Source organism: Zeus faber (assembly GCF_960531495.2).
Source record: "Zeus faber genome assembly, chromosome: 15".
Lineage (NCBI taxonomy): Eukaryota > Metazoa > Chordata > Actinopteri > Zeiformes > Zeidae > Zeus > Zeus faber.
The window spans coordinates 20,916,007-20,933,990 of NC_137194.1; the positions used below are offsets into that span (position 1 = coordinate 20,916,007).

The following is a 17,984-nucleotide window of genomic DNA, read 5'->3' on the forward strand; positions in this document are numbered from 1 at the left end:
TTATATTATATTATATAACAAATTATAATATAATATAACATAATATAATATAATGTAATATATAATAACAAAATATTCTCAAACATAATATAATTTAAGGGGGGGGTGGGGGGTGTGCATATTTTTTGAGTCACTTTTAGCTTTGGTCCATTGTTAGATTTATTTATTTTTAGACATATTGTTAGATATATGTGAAAGTCTTGTGACCCCATCTCTAGCAAGAGAGAGACGACCTGACGGCAAAACCTTTGTCCGAGGGGGAGGCCAGGAGGAAGCCATTAGAGGAGCCGCAGTGGAGACGCAGCCCTTCCTCCGACACTGACATCAGGTCACAGGATGCAGGAGGATGCAGCGTGCAGGATACCGGCAGAGTGTGGAATATCTCCTCTTGAAGAATAGTTTGATCACTGTTGTAAATTAGACGGATCCCAAAATAGATGTTTAGTAGTAGTAGTAAGCATATGGTAATTGTACAGTTAACCTCCAGAAGTAGCCCCCCTTTAAACGGCATGCCGTGCGGGCGCATATGATGATGAAGAGGTCGGGGGGCCTTCAGGACAGGCTGTGACTCCGGGCACGCAGTGAATCATCTGATGTGGTCCGTGCTTTCTATTCTGATCTGTCGGAGACCCTAACCTGTGATCGGCGATGAGTGAGCTGGACCAGGCTCCCCCACGGCAGCCGACTGCCCCCCACCCCATCCCCCCCCTACCCCCAAGCTCCCGTCTCACGGAGCACCCACAACAAACAGGTGTCATTTATATTGGGGTTCATCGGCGCCAATGCGTTGACCCACCAAAAATAAGTTTTTAAGTCCTACACGACATTCTATAAATAAGCCCCCGGGTGCGGGGCTCGGAAAACGCGTAGAACCAAGTCGGACGGAATGAGCGTAGGCCAAGCGCGGCGGTGGGAGTTAAGTCCCCGTGCACTGTCACACACGTCCCCCGCTGGCGGCTAACGCTGCGTGCGGCGCGTCACACCCTATCACTCCGACTCGCCGATGACCAGGCTCTTGCGTATGTCTCGTGCACCACCGGATCCCCGATCAGACACTGTCAGGTGCGATAACGGTTTGCGCGCCAACAAAAAAACCCGCTCGGAAGCCCTCCCCCCTCCCTTTAGTTCGCCTACAACCCAGGGGCCCACGGTCCAACACCACGCATAGGGGCGAGCGCACGGTGTTCCCAAAGACGCCTCGGGTCCCTCGCTCCCCCTTGCCTGCGGCTGAGGGCCGGAGATAACCCCACCCTGCTCTGCTCCCGCGGACCAGGGCGGCGTTGGAGCTCTCACTTCAGGTGCTACACAGTAGGGTTCGGAAGTGCAATTGTGCCGAGCTCGTTGGAGGGGAACACATTTCTCTACGTCACTACGTTGGTTCCTTTTTTGGGGGAAATTAGAACTAACGCAAAGGCTGAGAAAAGAGCAGGGTGCGACACTGGCAAACCTGCGCGGTGGTTGGGGTTGTGGTAGCTGATGCCCCCCCCCCTCCAGATGTCCTCCTGCTGGTCTAATAAACTGTACGATATTTCGTACGGTGTCGCCTGATTATCAAATTAGCTTTGCTCCACTTCACAAGACCTGCTGGCTGTGAATCCAAACCAAAGGCCTTTCGTCGTTATCTCGCATCGTCCATGCCGCTTGGTCCAAAAAAAAAATCACCTCCGTTTGGCATTGGGATTGGGGGGGGTGGGGGGGGGGGGGGCAATGTTCCCCCAGCACACGCTCATTATTCCAATCCTCACGAGGCTGTGGACAGGCACAGCCTATCTGACAGCATTTGATGCTGTCTTTCTCTCTCTCTCTCTCTCTCTCTCTCTCTTTCACTCCAACACTCTCTCCCGTCCTCGTTCCCTCCCTTATTTCGTACTCTGCCCCTTACCCTCCTCTTACCCTCCTCTTACCCTCCTTCTGAGGAAACCTGTAGAAATGACTAAGCGACACCGCTTGACAGAAGCAGCGTTTTTTGTTGTTTTTTTTTTAAACGGAAATAGTATTTTCTCTTATCCGTGCCCACGCTTTCCATTACTTACGACGCGCTACCCGCGTCCTCTGAGGCTGTGCGGGGCTCGTGAGGAGTCAGGTAGCAAAGCCCGCCGCGCCGACATCTGAGGAGGAGGTTTTTCTGGAGGCTGCGCACGGTGACCGTGCCTTGCGCGCTCATAGGAGGAACCTGCCGCGTGCTCTGCGTAGATTCACGCGGGTTCATGAAAGGAGAAAGGTCACCCTCGAGCCCGCCACCCCTCGGCCTCAACATCCGACGGCGCGTCGTGAATAAACGACAGCGGGCTGCGGGGAGGGCTGTGAGATCTCTGCGTCTGAAGCGCATCCATCGACTCCTTCGCGTCTAACCTCGTCGGCTATTTGCTTTTGCGAACCTCTGATCATTCCTCATTCATCCCTGGCTTGCGACATGAAGGGGAATGATGGAGCGGATAGCGGAGGAGCCACTCGACTGCGCGGTCCCCGGGTACCGAAGTCTGATAAAACAATGTGATGGCGGAAGAGAAGAAATCGTCAAGGAGCGTTTTTTTCCTCCGCTGGATTGTTCCCTTTGATCGGAGGGGATGTGGGGAAAAGGAGGGCGTTATGTAATGTCTTCGGCACACACACACACACACACACACACACACACACACACACACATGGCTGACTGTGTGACTGTCAAATGCAGAGGGGGTTGAGGAGGTCGGGTGGGTCGGGTGCGGGTAGAGAGGGGCGCAGACAGACATGAGGCAAGCAATAGGGCCGCAGCAGATAGGGGACAGACATGAGCTCATGTTGGTGTTGGGTCACTTTCCTTATTAAGGCTGCTCAGCCAAGCAGCGTAACGCGGGTCCTAACGAGCCTCATAATGAGACATGAGAATGCCCTTTAGTGATGGTTCAACATTTCTCTGCTGTTCGGGGCCCAAACCGCGCATATCCTTTTCTTTCGGTTGTCATGGGGGATGGGGGGAGTAATTATATGGGGTACCGATCTTGTAAGGCAAAAAATATGGTTGCCGCCTAACAAGAATCTTAGCTGTTAATTTGTACGTCTAATTAGAGGCTATTCGTTATCTCGAAGGGAAAACAAAACTGTTAGGGCAGAGCTGCGCTATTGTACGGCAGATGGCACTCCTTATCAATCATTAAAAAAATATATATCAATAAACCATCATTATTTTAAACTATGCCAACCGTATCCTGGCTTAGTCGAGCGCCATATGGTTGAGCGTACCCCGGTGCTAAACTGACCGAATAAGCACAACAAAAGGGGGCCAAAGATTTTGTTGAGACGTCATGACCAATATGAAGCATAGCTGGGAAAGGAAATTCTGAAAAGCATCAGATCACAAGATTTTCCTCCAAGCCCGTCCAACATGCGTGCGGCGCGAGGAAAGGCCGGAACCAAAAAACGGGAGCCGCTTTAACCAGGTGGTAGAGGGGAAGCCAGGAGATGGAGCGGAGGGATTGGCAAGAGAGAGCCACGGCGGTGGAGGGATGCATCGGCCAACTGACGCTGAGGCGGCCTGACAGGATCTGTTTTTGTTCGTGGGAAGACCGTTATCCAGAGTGACCGCGTTGTCTTCCCCTCCCTCCGCAAAGGTTATGCCTTTGCCAGCAGTCCATATGACACGGTGATTGAATTTCCACCGACGCCGGGACCCGAGAAACCTCGCCAGGTCTCCGTAGAAGCCGCGCGAGGGGCACATAATCCCGCTCATTTCCCAACCCCAGTGTATACTACCGATCACCATTGTGAGCGTCTGTGTGTGTGTGTGTGTATGTGTGAGACAGGTTGCTGCGTCGGCTCTCAATATTTCCCCCCTGTTTGCGACTCATACGAGGGCTGCGTTCGGAAGTGACGTCCTTTGTAATCGGGTGTGTTGGGCTGTCAGCTCTGGGTGCATGATCTTGCCAGCATGACTCAAGTCTGCCCGTGAGCTGCTTCCCGCGCCTGTGCACATACTCCGGTTGCTTGTACGATCTATTTTAGATTCTTTTGCCCGAGGATGTGCTCACGTCCTCACGGCAGAGAGCCACGCAAAAAAAATAAAAATAAATAATAAATAAATAAAAGGAGGAGGGGGGAATGGATAACGTTCAAATAATCTACGGGGCAATCATGCAAATTCCCCGGACGCTGTGCACTCGGGGATGCGGCAGATAGGGATGCAGCTTCGCATCATCATCAGCCGCGGCAAATTCGGAATTATGCAAACAACAGCGGGAGATTGTTATCGGCCGGGAGTTAGCGTAGGCTGGCAAAGAGGCTCCGTGCGGACCAACACGTGTGAGAGCGGAAAGGCCACTTTTCCATTTACCCTTAAAGAATGTGACCCACTTATTCCAAGGGATTAATTACCAAGTCCGCAGCTATGTCCGGAGTGTGCCGCGTTAATTGACTGTGCCTCATGGGTTCGTCGCCTTTAACGCGACTGCGAGAAGAAACTGAGACGGATGTGTCTTGACCACTTCATAGAATAACACAATTCATACTGTAGTAGCAGTAACCGGAGCAAGGGGCCATGGGGGCAGTCTTCAACTGCTAGCACAGATGTCAAGCTTCTTGCGGCCTTCACATATTAAAGAAGCTGAGCCTGAATTTGGCATGACCCTGAAGTGTCATCCTGATTTAGAACCTATTTTCTATGTCCACTGCAGAAATGACCTGATATGTATGTGTGTGTGTGTGTGTGTCTGTGTGTGTGTATGTGTGTGTGTGTGTTGGTTTTGTCCATGAAGGGAAATGTGCATCGCTTCACTATAATCCCACAGTAGCAGTCTTCCTTGGAAGGCATGGTGCAGCGGTGGCATTATGTTTGGTGAATGGTTGGGTCTAATCTCGTGGAGGCAGGGGTCTGTTGGAGGGGCTTTTGAGCAGATTTGAGCCCGAGGGGCAAGAGAAAAGGACAAAAAAAACCCCGGTTGTTTTCAAAACAAAGCAAAAACACTATTTAAGGTTCTGTTTTGGGCTGTTGCTGAGAAATTTCAAATTTGCCAGACTCATTTTCTCTTTTGAAGCACGCCAAGCCTGTCAAACCTGAAAAATAGAACGACACATTCGATACAACAAAATGTTGCATCAATCACACGATTGTAAAGAACAAAATCAAGCAAATATAATGCTATTCAAACCAGCAGAGGGCTGTGGCGTAGTGTTTTGTGAAGCGGTCCCTCTTGATGCATATTTACATCAGTATAAATATCTTGTTACCAGTAGACTCTATGTACACACTGAGTTACACAATTATGTAAATGGAAGATACAAATAAATACTATTCAATCTAGGTGAGCCCCATGTCTTTGTTCTCCAGGGACAAGGGATTTTTGAGTCGTTGCAAAGTAAGGCAACACTGACACCTGCTGGCAAGTGCGTTTTATCAACTCTGCCTGATTCTCAAGTTCTTGGGGAAGAGGCTTTTTAGCCTTGTATGAACCACATACACACCCTCTATAAGGAAAATAAGTTTCTATAATAAGAATTGTTTTAAGCCCCAAAGACCAGACAGGCCTCGTTTGGAAGTTGCAAATACGTAAGTGGCATCAACAAAGGTCAAGAACTTGAGCTATCAGCATATTCACGTTCTTAATCAGCAGGATTCTGTTCCTAATTTGTTGAAACCACGCAGAGGAATGCATAGGAGCAAGTAGTGAATAAGGAAGAATGACCACCAATGGACAAACTGAGATGAGAAAAACAAGCTGTTGTGGGAGATGATTAAGCAGCTGACTTGCGCATGAATCATTGTTCTGTCATTTACATGAGCACTGAAAGCATTTTTGAAATCTCTGAGCAGGCCGAACTCTATGGCGGTAAAGTTGGGACATTGTGCAAAACATTTTTTCATGACTCCTATTCTTTTGTTGATCCCATAAGTGCCCAGACTGTCAGTGATTGGGAGTGAACACAACCGTTGTGCTCTTAACTTCATCACAAACTTGATGACAGATCATAAATATATACTGCACTGAATGAATCTTTTTTTTTTTTTTACTTGTGTGGTGTAATAAAAAAATATATCAAGACATAATGCATTTATATATTTATTAAGAAGAAATCAAGTACAAAACAGTGACATTTTCTTCCGGAGAAATAAGGCCAAAAGTAAACAAAAAATAGATTTTTTTTTTTCCCCCATGTGAATAACACCTGGAGCAGTTAGTTTGCGAAACTTGTCTTTGAGGCACAAACAGTCTAAATATAGCATTTAAATATTACCCCCAACCATATCATCGAGAGACAACTTGTGTCAAACAAGTAGATCTCTGGATAATCCCTTAGTTTGACAGTGGTACGCAGAGAGCGATACGGACTCATATCAGGTGAGTACAGAGGTACTTCTGACACTGTACAACGACAGCCTTTTCAAAACGACTGTGTTCCCGCACTTAATACACCACTGACAGCTATGTAAAAAGATCAACTTTTAAAAAGAAAATGCTTAGTTAAAGGATAATTAATACCCATGCTACATAGGAGTACATTGTTCTTAATAAAATAAGATATTTATGATCATTATGCGCGGCACAATGATAGTCTTAAAATGTATAATAGGGAAGGGGGGAGTGTTGTGTATATAGCATTTAACAAAAACTGTAGAATATTAAATGTAAGGATATATACTCTTTTTGAAATGACAAAATAAATCGATCTACAATACTATTCCTTATCAGTGGCAGATACAAAGTAAGTAAAGATCATCTCAGAGAGTCATAAAAATAAAACCATTTTCAGACTCACTGGTACCCATGATAGTTTTCTCCACAATAATTATGATTTTTTTTCTCGCATCACCAAGAGGCAGGTGCTCATAAAACCCACTTGTAACAATATTGGTTGCATAACATTTGTAAGATCTGGTCAATTATGGGGATGATGGAGGAATGTTAATGCTTACTTATGGCTAGCACATTGCATGTGCTTTAAAAAAAAAAAAATAATAATAACTTTCACAAAGGAGGAATGTTAAAAAAAAAAAAAAAAAAAAAAATCCTCAACTGTTCTTGTAGGAAGATAAAATAAAGTCAGCTATCAAAGGATAACATTCTACATGTTTGCTAAAAGTTAAGATGAAGTAAAAGTTATGTATAGAATAAATAGTTATTACTTGCCATTATTGTTCAACAGAACTGCTCTACAGATGTTTGATGTTCCCTGTATTCAGTCATGCATTACGCTCTAGCATCCGGTACCTCAGAATAACAAAGCAATCAAGCCCATTATACTGCATTCAGACAACCTTGCCAGAGGCTGTGATATGGAGATGGATGCTTAAGTCTCTACCATATATACTAATGAAAACCAGATACAAAAAAAATATATAGAGTACAACTGTCCCAGCAGTGAGTATTCCTAAAAGTGTTACTGTTAAAAATAAAATTCTGAGGGTAAATAGAATAAAGTTTGTAATAGAAACCAGCTATTTGACATATGCTTTCTACTTCGAAGGAATAGCCTAAAGTCCATGATACGAGTTTACCAAGTTATCCACCACAGAGAGCGTAGAGACTACAAACAAAACATTTTGTTAACAGTGGATTAGTCCAGTTTAAAATAAGTACAAAGACATCGATTAAGGGAGAGTATGGAGAGACCAGGAAGAGAACAGCGCCTCTGCTTGCATTATAGTTTCAGAAACGGGAGCTGGATGACTCGACATGCTGGCTCCAATCTCAACAGGTAAACCGCTACCTACTCTGTCAGAAACATCATAGTGCAAATCAGACCTAGCTGTCCTTTTCAAGTAGAAGCAGAATATTTCTTTACGGTGCGAAGAAGATGTTTGAACTGTGCTCGGGACCGTCCAGACGTATGGCTTGTACGTTGTTAGGAAAAAAAGGCAGATTTCTTTGGTTAACAAGGCAAGCAAAAGGCTGTTATAATAGAAATAGAACATGTTCTGAGAGGCCTCTAAAGAGAGATCACCGTGTCACTCTTATGGTTTCACCAAATCTATGATTGTACAGTCACCACAATGCAAGCCAGATTGACAGTCTACCCCCCCCCAAAAAATAAAATAAGTGTTCTACATTGTAGTCTTTTCTTACAGAAAGAAAATAAAGAACAAATACGACCCTTAAGTCATCCGATGAAAACCCTCAAGGCCTGCAAGTAACCAGCCCGGTGAGCACCATATCCAAACCGATACATCACCCGTCTGACGTTGTTCTTCGCTAAGTTAAGGTGTTAATGTTTGGCGGCGGATGACTACGTGGTCAATCTGCACATTCATCTGGAAACCGTTGGGGAAGTGATTGTGATTCACTGGTCGCAGCTGAGGCGAGCGACTTCATGAGTTGGCCTCTGGACTCTGGGGGCCGCCGCCCTTTGCCTTTATCTGTAGCCAGGTTTCTCCCAAGGCCTTGGCAAAGTGGTCGTCCACCGAGCCCGTGATGGAGACTGAGTTGGAGACCGGATCCGGCTCCTTGTAGTTCTTCCCGAGGCTGCGGCGGAAGTGCTCTTCAATCACAGGATCACAGATGGTGTTGGCTGCGATGAGAAACCAAGAGTCAATAGAAGAGCTGGCTTTAAAGAAAAGAGACTTAATATAGCCATTACCGATTAAAAAAAATGGGCTGATGAACAGACAGCTCGGAACATAATGACTGTTTAGGCTATTTTTGTTATCTTATTTCATACGGAGAGCAGCATTACCGTTCGTCTTCCTCTGATCGTTGGGTGGGTTGGGGGAACAGCCATTCATGTGGCAGTGAGACAAGTTGCAGTTGCGGCTGCTTGCAGGGGCACAGGTGATGACAGACGGACGATTCTGAAAACATTTCGGACAGGTGTGATACAGATAAATAGAAGGCAACAGAAGTCATATCCGCAATAGATACGACAGCGGGTCCGGTCGCTTCCCAAACGGTACCCGTCTCATTGTAAGGCGGTGTTTGGCAAAGTCAGGCCATAATTTGATTATAATGAGCGAGAACAGGTCAGAGCTTCCCCGAAAACGTGCATGCTATGTGAGTGAATCAGCCCCCCCCCCCCCCCGTCGCCAACACATGTACACACTTCTCATACGGTCACTGCAGAGATGCAACTTTAATATCCAGACTTTTATTCAAAAGGTTGGACGAGTAATGAGTACCAATTATAAGAGGTATGTTTTTTTTATCATTACAGCAGGAGCTTCAGTTTTGATCAAACCGTCTTTTCAAGGTCTCCTAGCAACGCTACGGTGTTTATAAGACATACCTGCTGGCGCTCAGAAGAACTGACAAAGGGAGAGCGCTCGCCGCCCCCCACCCCCGAGTCCAGGCTGCTTTTGGTCAGAGCGAGGGGCTGGTCAACGGCGTAGTCGGGGATGGAGGCATACAGGTGGTTCCCATGGAGACCGTTGGAGGTGGAAGTAATGCACTCAACGGGACTGTGATTGAGGCCCCAGTGCCCATTGCGATCCTCTCCGCCAGAATGCCGGGCCCTTGATTAAGGGGGGACAAATGGCAGATTACCCCCCCCCACGAGCTGACACAGATCACCCACTGCTCCGTCTATTCATAGAGCACTTCAATCTGCCCACTTTCCTGTCAGAAGACTCACTGTGCACAGTGTTGCTTAATGAGGGTGAGCCACTTCAGCGCATGAACGGCAAAAATAAACATGGCACTAAGGAAAACTTAAGATGAGGGCAGACAGCCAGACTTCAATTCTTAAGTCCTAAATTCTGAAATTAAAATCTTAACAGAAAAATTAGAAATCTTATCTATCCTTTTCAACTTTGTCACCTCTGGAATATCTGAAAGCAACCTGTCGAGCACGGACCTCCACCGAATTAGCCCGGTGCGCAAAGATAGCAGTGAGACATTCTTACAGTCTCGCTGTTCAATTATTTTAACAAACTTTTTACATTTTTCTACCTATACAACTTTGCTACGAACAAAGTCTCCTTGAAACATCCTGAATTGGTATCTTGGTCTTAATATAGAAATCAATTTCTTCCAAATGGCAGGAGGTGTAAAACACATCCCATGGGGCAAAACTATTTAAGTCGGGTAATTAACTGGCTCATTTATGTGAGAGAAGACATTTTTATGTCTATGATCCAGGTGAGATTATAAAAAATAAAATTCTTCAAAAGGTTAGCAATAAAAATATGTAGAATTAATAACACATTAGCACCAGTTGTATTAGCTGATAAACACAAAAATAATGTGGTAACCTACCAGTGAGCCTCATGCTTCTGAATAATGACGCTTCCACATTCAATATTAAATTCATCTGACGCAACTGGGAAATCAATTCTCTAGTCGTGAAAGTTGGTTTTCAGCCGCAACACGTGTTCCATGAGCTGATTGGATATGGGATGGGAGCCAAAAAGGCAAGTATGAATGCCACCTTGATGCACTAAGAGGTTGGATTCAAATCTCATTTCTCTAACCACCCTGGGAGTTGGTTTGAGATGCATTATAGCCACAAGTGACATGCGCAAATTTATCAGACTTGACAAGGCATGTGCCAACCCTAAGCCTCGCTAACAGAGCTGGACAAGGCCAACATGGTCATACATGTTATTAAATTCATTAACACATAAAGCTATAAGCATAAGGCTTTGTTGTATAAAAGCAAGTGGAAGAAAGAAGTTGTGCGCCTCTCAAATACTTATTATCCGTAAACATATAAACACTAATGCTGAACACCGTCAAAAAGGCTCAGAACCGTTTTGTCTTCTGTATTTGTAAAGAGGAAGGAAACGAAAGCAGTCCATGGGTGCATATTTATTTACAGTCTAGGAACAGGGAAAAACCAATGTGGTTAAAACTCATCCTAGACATGGAGATGCAAAGCGGGGTCTTTAACATCCTGTGCTCTCACATGTATATCTAAAGCAACGTTCTATTATCCGGTAATTTGGACCGGGAAAGTCTGGTGAAGTCTGACAGAGGTAAATCTCTCTGTTCAAAATATCCGGTGAAAATAATTCCCTCCAAGCACAATTTGTGAATTAGTGCTGGGTGGATAATTTCCATTAAAAAAAGATTCCGCAGATCTGTTCATTTCCGCGCTCGGCAAGTTGCAACAGAGAGCCAATCAGCTTGGACGACCTAAAGCTGATCTGAACGCTTCACCTCTGACCAATCACGTGTGTCGTTATAGAACTAAGCCCCGCCACCTTCCGGGTGGACGGGTTGCGCTTGTAAACACAGTATAAAACACAGTTCACACAGAGCGGAGACAGAACCGCAGCGACTACAACTCTGAGGAGAAACGCTGGGACACATACATCCATAGTTTGGTGGGTTTTTTTATATTTTAGTTCTGACCAAAGTAGACGGTAAATCTTCATTGTGTAAAATATGTCTACAGGACGTCCCGACGAAGACGGACAAACTTTATTATTGCACTTGTTACTTATTGTTCACGAATGGAAATTACTTGATTTCAAGTCGTAATACTTATTTCAAAATGGCGTTAGCTGACGGGACTTATTTTATTTTGGAATATTCAATAAAATAATATTATACATCTACATACATTGATGTAATTCTCTGTATAGCCTGCCTATCAAATGTTTTTAAGCTCAATAAACACAGATTATATCAATTTGTCCGGGAAATTAAAATCTTCCAGGACACTTTGGCAGGCACCAATTCTCTATAACAGGAACACTGATCGATCCAAAGAAGCTTTAAATTGACATATTTCTGTCCACAATGTTGATAACATTTAAAGGCTTTGATATGAAAGCGTGAATAGAGAAATCCTTGCATTCAAGTCGGCACTAAAAAGCATATGAGAACGTATCCAACACAACTGGAAAAGCTTTGCTATTTGAAAACATTAATATGCACTTTAAGACTAAATGCAAATAAAGAAAATAAATAAGACTGAAGTCTTTGCCATCAACTTACAGTTGAGATGCAAACAATCTGCTCATTTTCGTCACATGGTCTGCGTCACAGTCATTATGGTCTTCGATTTGTTCTTCTCCGTACTTCCTCTTGCTGGGGCAGATGGCAGGAGGGCCGGTCCGCATGTTGGGCAAAGTGGTGGGCAGGGGGGGCAACCTGGACTCGCCTGTGGGGCAGAACGCATGGACGCGTTGGAAAACATGATCACACCCCACATAATGCACATTATATGATGCCGGTTACAATCATGTTGTCCCCTATTGTATCTGCGTTGTTAAATTGCCTTGGTTTATTGTCATCGTTAATAAATCCATCATACAATGTTGGATTATATCAACAAATCAAGCCGCCAGAAATAACCAGACAACAAGAGATGATCTAGATGTTCGATCTGCCTGCAAACTGACGAGTAACCCATCAGTAACTTGTACATCCCATAAGCATCAGAGCGTCATCTCCAAGGCGATGGTTTTCAATGGCCCATGGATGTATTGGAGCACTTAAGTGAAATAACTTAGAAGAAAACGTCACTTAATTTGACATGTTTACAGTGGTGGGAAGCGCAATTCTCAAGTTCACATAAATATGAAATATATATTTATTTATTTATTTTTTGTTCACTTCAGACACCTTTCACTTTTACTCAACTTCATTTCACAGCAAACAACCACACTTTCCAACACGTTTTATTTAACACGGCAGCAATTGAGATTGACGGTCGCCCGGTTTCCCCAAGCAACCAGATCTGGGACCATTTTCCCCCCAACTTTGTGTGGCCCGGTTGCCCCGTTGTCGACCACTTTTCCACACGTTAAAACGACAATTAAAACGAGTACTCCCCGTGAAACGCGTGCATCCGGTCCACAGCGGCGAGGGGAAGCGGCTCACCTTCGTAGTGCAGTCTGCCGATGTTGTTGTTCATCTTGTCCAGGAGCTGGGAGTTCAGCAGGTCCATGCTCAGGAGACGCATTTACCCCCACTGGCTAACTGCTAACATGTACGTTAGCACAACACTCCAACAGACAGCCCGCCGTCCTGGAATAGACGGAGGGGTTCCGTTACTTTAACTTCAGTTTAACGCACATTTAAAAGGGACAGCAAGCCACCGCCCCGAGTTAAAAACAACGACACGAATGGAAAGTCGGCGCCGTTAGTTAGTTAGTTAGTTAGGCGTAGTTAAAACGTCGTTGACGGCTGCCGATTGTTTCGCTGAAGTTACTTTCCGAGTGTTGCACTTCGGCCTTCGTTTATTTATTTTTGGTTGTTTTTTTCCCCCCATTGGACGAAGTACACGTTAACGGTCCACTTAATTCGAAAATCGACATTCCTCTCCGATTCTCATGTTTAGATTAACATTGTGTGAGGTAAAACAGCTTGGCCACAAGGACATTTGTTTCTCTCGGACAGGGCTAACCACATTTAGCTACACGGCTAACGTACTTCGGGGCTAGTGAGCGGTTACCCCGGTTTAGTGGAACAACATTGTACCTTCTAGGAGTTCCCCACTCGGAAGATAAACGTACAGTATCGCCCCTAACCACGTCGTCGGCAACTTACAGTTTTGTCGCGGTCGAGGGTGAATCCAGTCGCCAATCCGTGAACAGTCGAACCCCGAGTTTGTCGAGAAGCATTCGCCGTCGGTTAGCTTCCAGCTAGCATGTTGATGTGCCAGCCTCGGTGCTAAACACGGCGGTGGATCCTAGGGAAGCGAACGATTCGCACGCGGTGAACGGATCTTTTCATTTACCCAGCAGTTGGGAGTCAATCTTCGACACCCTTGGAATAATGACTGGGGACTAAATTAAAGTCCGGGGCAATAAAAGGCAACTTCGATCGATTCGAACGCGATTATTCTTGCGCGCTCCACCAAAAGAGTTAGTTCCGACAGCAGTGAGGGGCTAAACCAACTGAACGAGTCTGAAAATCGAATGAGTCGTCAAGAACCGACTCTCTCAAAAAAAAAAAAGTCGAACAGACTTACTTGGACGTGACAGACTTAGTGGCACCGTAACGTTGCGCTATAATGTGTATTTATGAGGCGACACATGCGTGATATATAATAATAGTAATAATAATAATAATAATAATAATAATAGTAATAAAGTATATGTAACGTTATACCGGTTTGTCGAACGCATCAGTGGTCAATAGTTTTGGCATTTAAGTCGTATTGTTTATATATTGCAATATATTCCCGTTTCTTCACGTTAATATACAGATTTATTGTTAATAATTGTTCATTCTTATTCCTTTTGTTTTCGCAGTTGGATGCGCTGTGGTGGAGGATGGGTGCAGCACCGCGGTTCGCCAGCAGGTGTCGCCAGGGGGGGGGGCGTCTTCCTGACTCAGCCTGCACCGGTGCAGCTGTGGCCTGGACCTGCTGCTGTTCAATGATCCTCTGGCAGGGGTGGGCAAACTTTTTGGCTCAGGGGCCACATTGACCATTTAAATTTGACAGACGGGCCGGGTCAGCACAAGATGCACACATATCAAACATAAACAGAAAAAAAGCATTACAGTCTTAAAACACTTACCTTTTAGTGGGAACAGTGTTGTTGATCACCCATTTTTGCCAGTGCATCGAAGTCTGGTGTGAGTTTTGTTGTGGCAATTCTCAGGACAGATCTGAGGTGTTCATCACTCAACTGGGATCCGTGGGGCGCTTTGTTGGTGTTCATCACACTAAAAGTCTGTTCGCACACATACGTAGAGCCAAACAACACCAGCATCCTCTGTGCCATCTTCTGGATGTTTGGAAATTTGGCTGCGCTTAATGAAGCATAAAACTCATCCGGTTTAAGAGAGTTGAACTTCTCCTCTAAGACGGTGTCACATTGGAGATCAATCAGTTCCCACTGCAACTCCTGTGGCGCCGTTCCAGGGTCTTGTGAGAAGGGACATGACACCAGCTGAAGTGACTTGTACATTTTTTCCAAAATCAGAGAACCGACGGCCGAATTCTTCATGCAGGTCACCCAGTGATTTCCTGTATTTTTTCACATGTTTGGGGCCTCTTTCAACGTAGCCAGTGTGGGGAAATGAGCGAATGACTTGTTTGACATTTGCTTTGAGAATAAAGCTAGCTTGGTTTTGAAGGCTCTGACGTTTGTATGCATTTCATGCACAAACTGGTCTTTCTCTTGTAGCTTCACGTTCAGCTCATTCATGTGTGTCAGTATGTCCGCAGCAAAAGCTAAATCATAAAGCCAATCTGTGTCACTCAGCTCAGGGAACTTGTCAGCGTTCTCAAGTAGCTCCAAAAATGAGATAATTTCCTGTTTGAGCTCTCACACTCCTTGACATACTTTCCCCAAACTTAACCAGCCGACATTAGAATGGTAAAGCAAGTCCCTGTGATCAGCGTCAATTTCTTCAAGAAACGTAATAAACTGACGATGGTGAAGTCCCCTCGCTCGAATATAGTTAATAACAAGTTTTGCAACCGGCTTCACCACATGGTCAAGCTGCAATACGGATTTACACAGTGCTTCCTGGTGAATTATGCAGTGTAGGAAAATTACCTCCTGCTCAGGGTTGTCCTATTTCACCCTCTCCTGGATTCTTTTGAGCAGTCCGACGTTTTCTCCCGTCAGATTTGGCGATCCATCTGTGGTAACGTTGGCAAGCTTGTGCCTCTTGATGACCGTCATACAAGTCCCCTCCCCGTGTTTTCCCTTTTAGGGATTCCATGGCCAAAAACTCCTCCATTATCTCAAAATTGTCATTAATCTCTCTGATAAAAATTAAAAGCTGAGCGGTGTCCTTTATGTCATTACTTTTGTCCAGTGCCAAAGAATATAATGTAAATGACTATGCTTTTTTGTTTAGCTTGCTAGCTAAGTCTTCCTCAATTAGTTAAACATGGTGAGTCACTGTCCTGCGTGATAAGCTAATTTTTTCAAATTTGTTCTTGCTCTCAGGACACAAGATACCTGCTGTCTCTACCATGCACTCTTTGAGAAACTCCCCTTCAGAGAAAGGCTTGCTGGCATTTGCTCATTTGAATGCCAGCAAATAACTTGCCTTCGTGCTTGATTCTTGGATGGCAGTTTGTCGGATAAAGGTGTTTTGCTGAGCCTGCAAGCCAGCTGCCAACCACTGAGCGGTAGCCGTCCGTTCTTGCGTTGATTGGTTGGTAGCGTAATTAGCTTGCTTGGTGGAAAAGTGACGGCTGATGTTGTATTCCTTTAAAACCGCAATAGTTTCTTGGCAAATAAGACATACAGCCTTTGACCGGACTTCAGCAAAAAAGTATTTAGTTGTCCATTCCTTATTAAACACTCGGCACTCACTGTCGACTTTTCTTTTCTTTGGCCCACTCATTGTTGCAGATGGGTTCAAAGTAGTAGCAGAGTAATAACAGAGAGTAGCTCGGGCTCCGCAAAATCAAGTCACTGTGCCTAATGCGCCACCTGGTCAAACGCCAGGCATTACAGGTCAAGGTCAAATGAATGCAGTCATAATTATGAATTCTGTACGCCCCTGGGGTGCGGGGTCTCCTCGTGCTCCCTGGGACTGGGTCATGCTCCTTGGGGCTGGGTGTGGGAGTTGCTCCACGGCCCTCTGGCTTCTCTGGCAGCCCGAAGGTATTCCGTGTCCGCAGGACAGGGTACCCGGAGATTTCCTGTAGCCGAGGGTTGTCCGCGGGGCTGTGGAGTTCGGGGGGACTTCGGGGCCCCTTGCGCTGCTTGGAGGCGTTGGACATAATACCGACCTTCTACACCAGTACCAAAGGGGATAAGTCATGTACACACACACACGCACACACACACACCTGCTTCAAGTGCACCCCAGGACCCTCCTGGTCGCATTCCTCTCCTTTCCCCCCTCATTCACTGCCATAACTATGACAGGAAGAGGCCACGTGACCAGTGGTAGTTCCAGTTTTCCTGGACCTAATTCAGTTTTTCAATACATGTCGTCCAATGTTCATGTTTTTGTGCAAATGTTGTTTGTTTCTATGTTTATTTGTCTCACCGTGGTGATTCTCCCCCCCTTAGAGTAGTGATCAGTTGTTTAGAGACCCAAACATGATAAATAGTTCTCCAAAAAGGGGGGCTGTGGTGGCTCTCCATAACCAAAAACTGTGCTCTTGTCCTTCTACAGGTCGTCCACAGGACAGAGTTCTTGTTAATTTAAGAATTAATAAAGAGTTGCATTGCAGGTTGAGAACTTGAACTCCACTTGCCAGGCATTACAGGTCAAGGTCAAATGAATGCAGTCATAATTATGAATTCTGTACCCCCTGGGGTGCGGGGTCCTGAATGGAATGGCATACAAGTACTATGTGTTGTATGCCCAGCATGCTGACAGCACAGGTTAAAAAAAGAAAAGAAAAAATATTCTGTACCAATCTTTCGGCGGGCCGGATTAAAAAGACCAACGGGCCGGGTGTGGCCCGCGGACCGTAGTTTTCCCACCCCTGTACTATGCTCATTTCAAGCCACTCCGACTTACAAAACTGCTACCTAGAGAAAATGCATTTCATCATATTCTACATGCAAAGGCCCTTTGATTTATCACGTTGTATATATATATATATATACACATATATATATTACAAAATATATATATATAAAAAACAACTTTTTTTGCTTTTTGATTTTCAAAATGTTGGTACGTTACTCGTCTGTGTCTGATTGTACAACAACAGATACCAAGAAGATTCCTCACATTAAACTTTACTTGGATTGTCATTCTGATTCTGATTCTGAACATTAAAGGAAAGGACTTAAAAAATGCATGAGATAAACATTCACTCGCAACCAGGATCACATTATAGAAAGTCAGATATTTGGAAATGCACAAAAAAAAATGTCAGGGAAGTGGACGACGTGGGAAAAATAAAACAGTGGGGTTTACAAGATGCTTATACTGTGGTTATGGATGTTCCTATGCAGAGTCCAAACACTTATAGCCACGGCTTCCACTTTATAACCTGAATGACCGCTTGAATCACTCAAGCGTTCTTTGATAAGTGCTTACTTTCATTTCAATTGGAATAGTTGCATCATGTGTAAACTGATAATTAAGGACGTTCCGTTTGTAACATTGACCGAAAACCGTGGTCAAAACTGAACAAAGGGAATTAGAGGTAGCAATCGTCGTACCAATTGTTTGTACTGTCCTTACCCCCTTTTA

At 44.9% G+C, this 17,984-nt stretch overlaps 1 protein-coding gene across 2 annotated transcripts; it reads right to left on the minus strand.

Moving 5' to 3' along the window:
* Nucleotides 1-6,019: 6,019 nt before the first annotated feature.
* LOC307240779 (transcription cofactor vestigial-like protein 4) lies at nucleotides 6,020-13,509 on the minus strand. 2 transcript variants are annotated; one of them, XM_080014637.1, is made up of 6 exons: nucleotides 13,401-13,509; nucleotides 12,732-12,878; nucleotides 11,844-12,009; nucleotides 9,190-9,415; nucleotides 8,644-8,758; nucleotides 6,020-8,478 (listed from the first exon to the last, which is right to left on the minus strand). In XM_080014637.1, exons 2-6 carry the CDS (start codon nucleotides 12,811-12,813, stop codon nucleotides 8,279-8,281), a joined length of 789 nt encoding a protein of 262 aa, XP_079870763.1. In that variant the 5' UTR covers nucleotides 12,814-12,878; nucleotides 13,401-13,509; the 3' UTR covers nucleotides 6,020-8,278. The 2 variants fall into 2 exon arrangements, with proteins under 2 accessions (XP_079870763.1, XP_079870764.1); XM_080014638.1 differs by lacking the exon at nucleotides 13,401-13,509 and having other exon boundaries at nucleotides 11,844-11,999; nucleotides 12,732-12,805.
* Nucleotides 13,510-17,984: the final 4,475 nt, after the last annotated feature.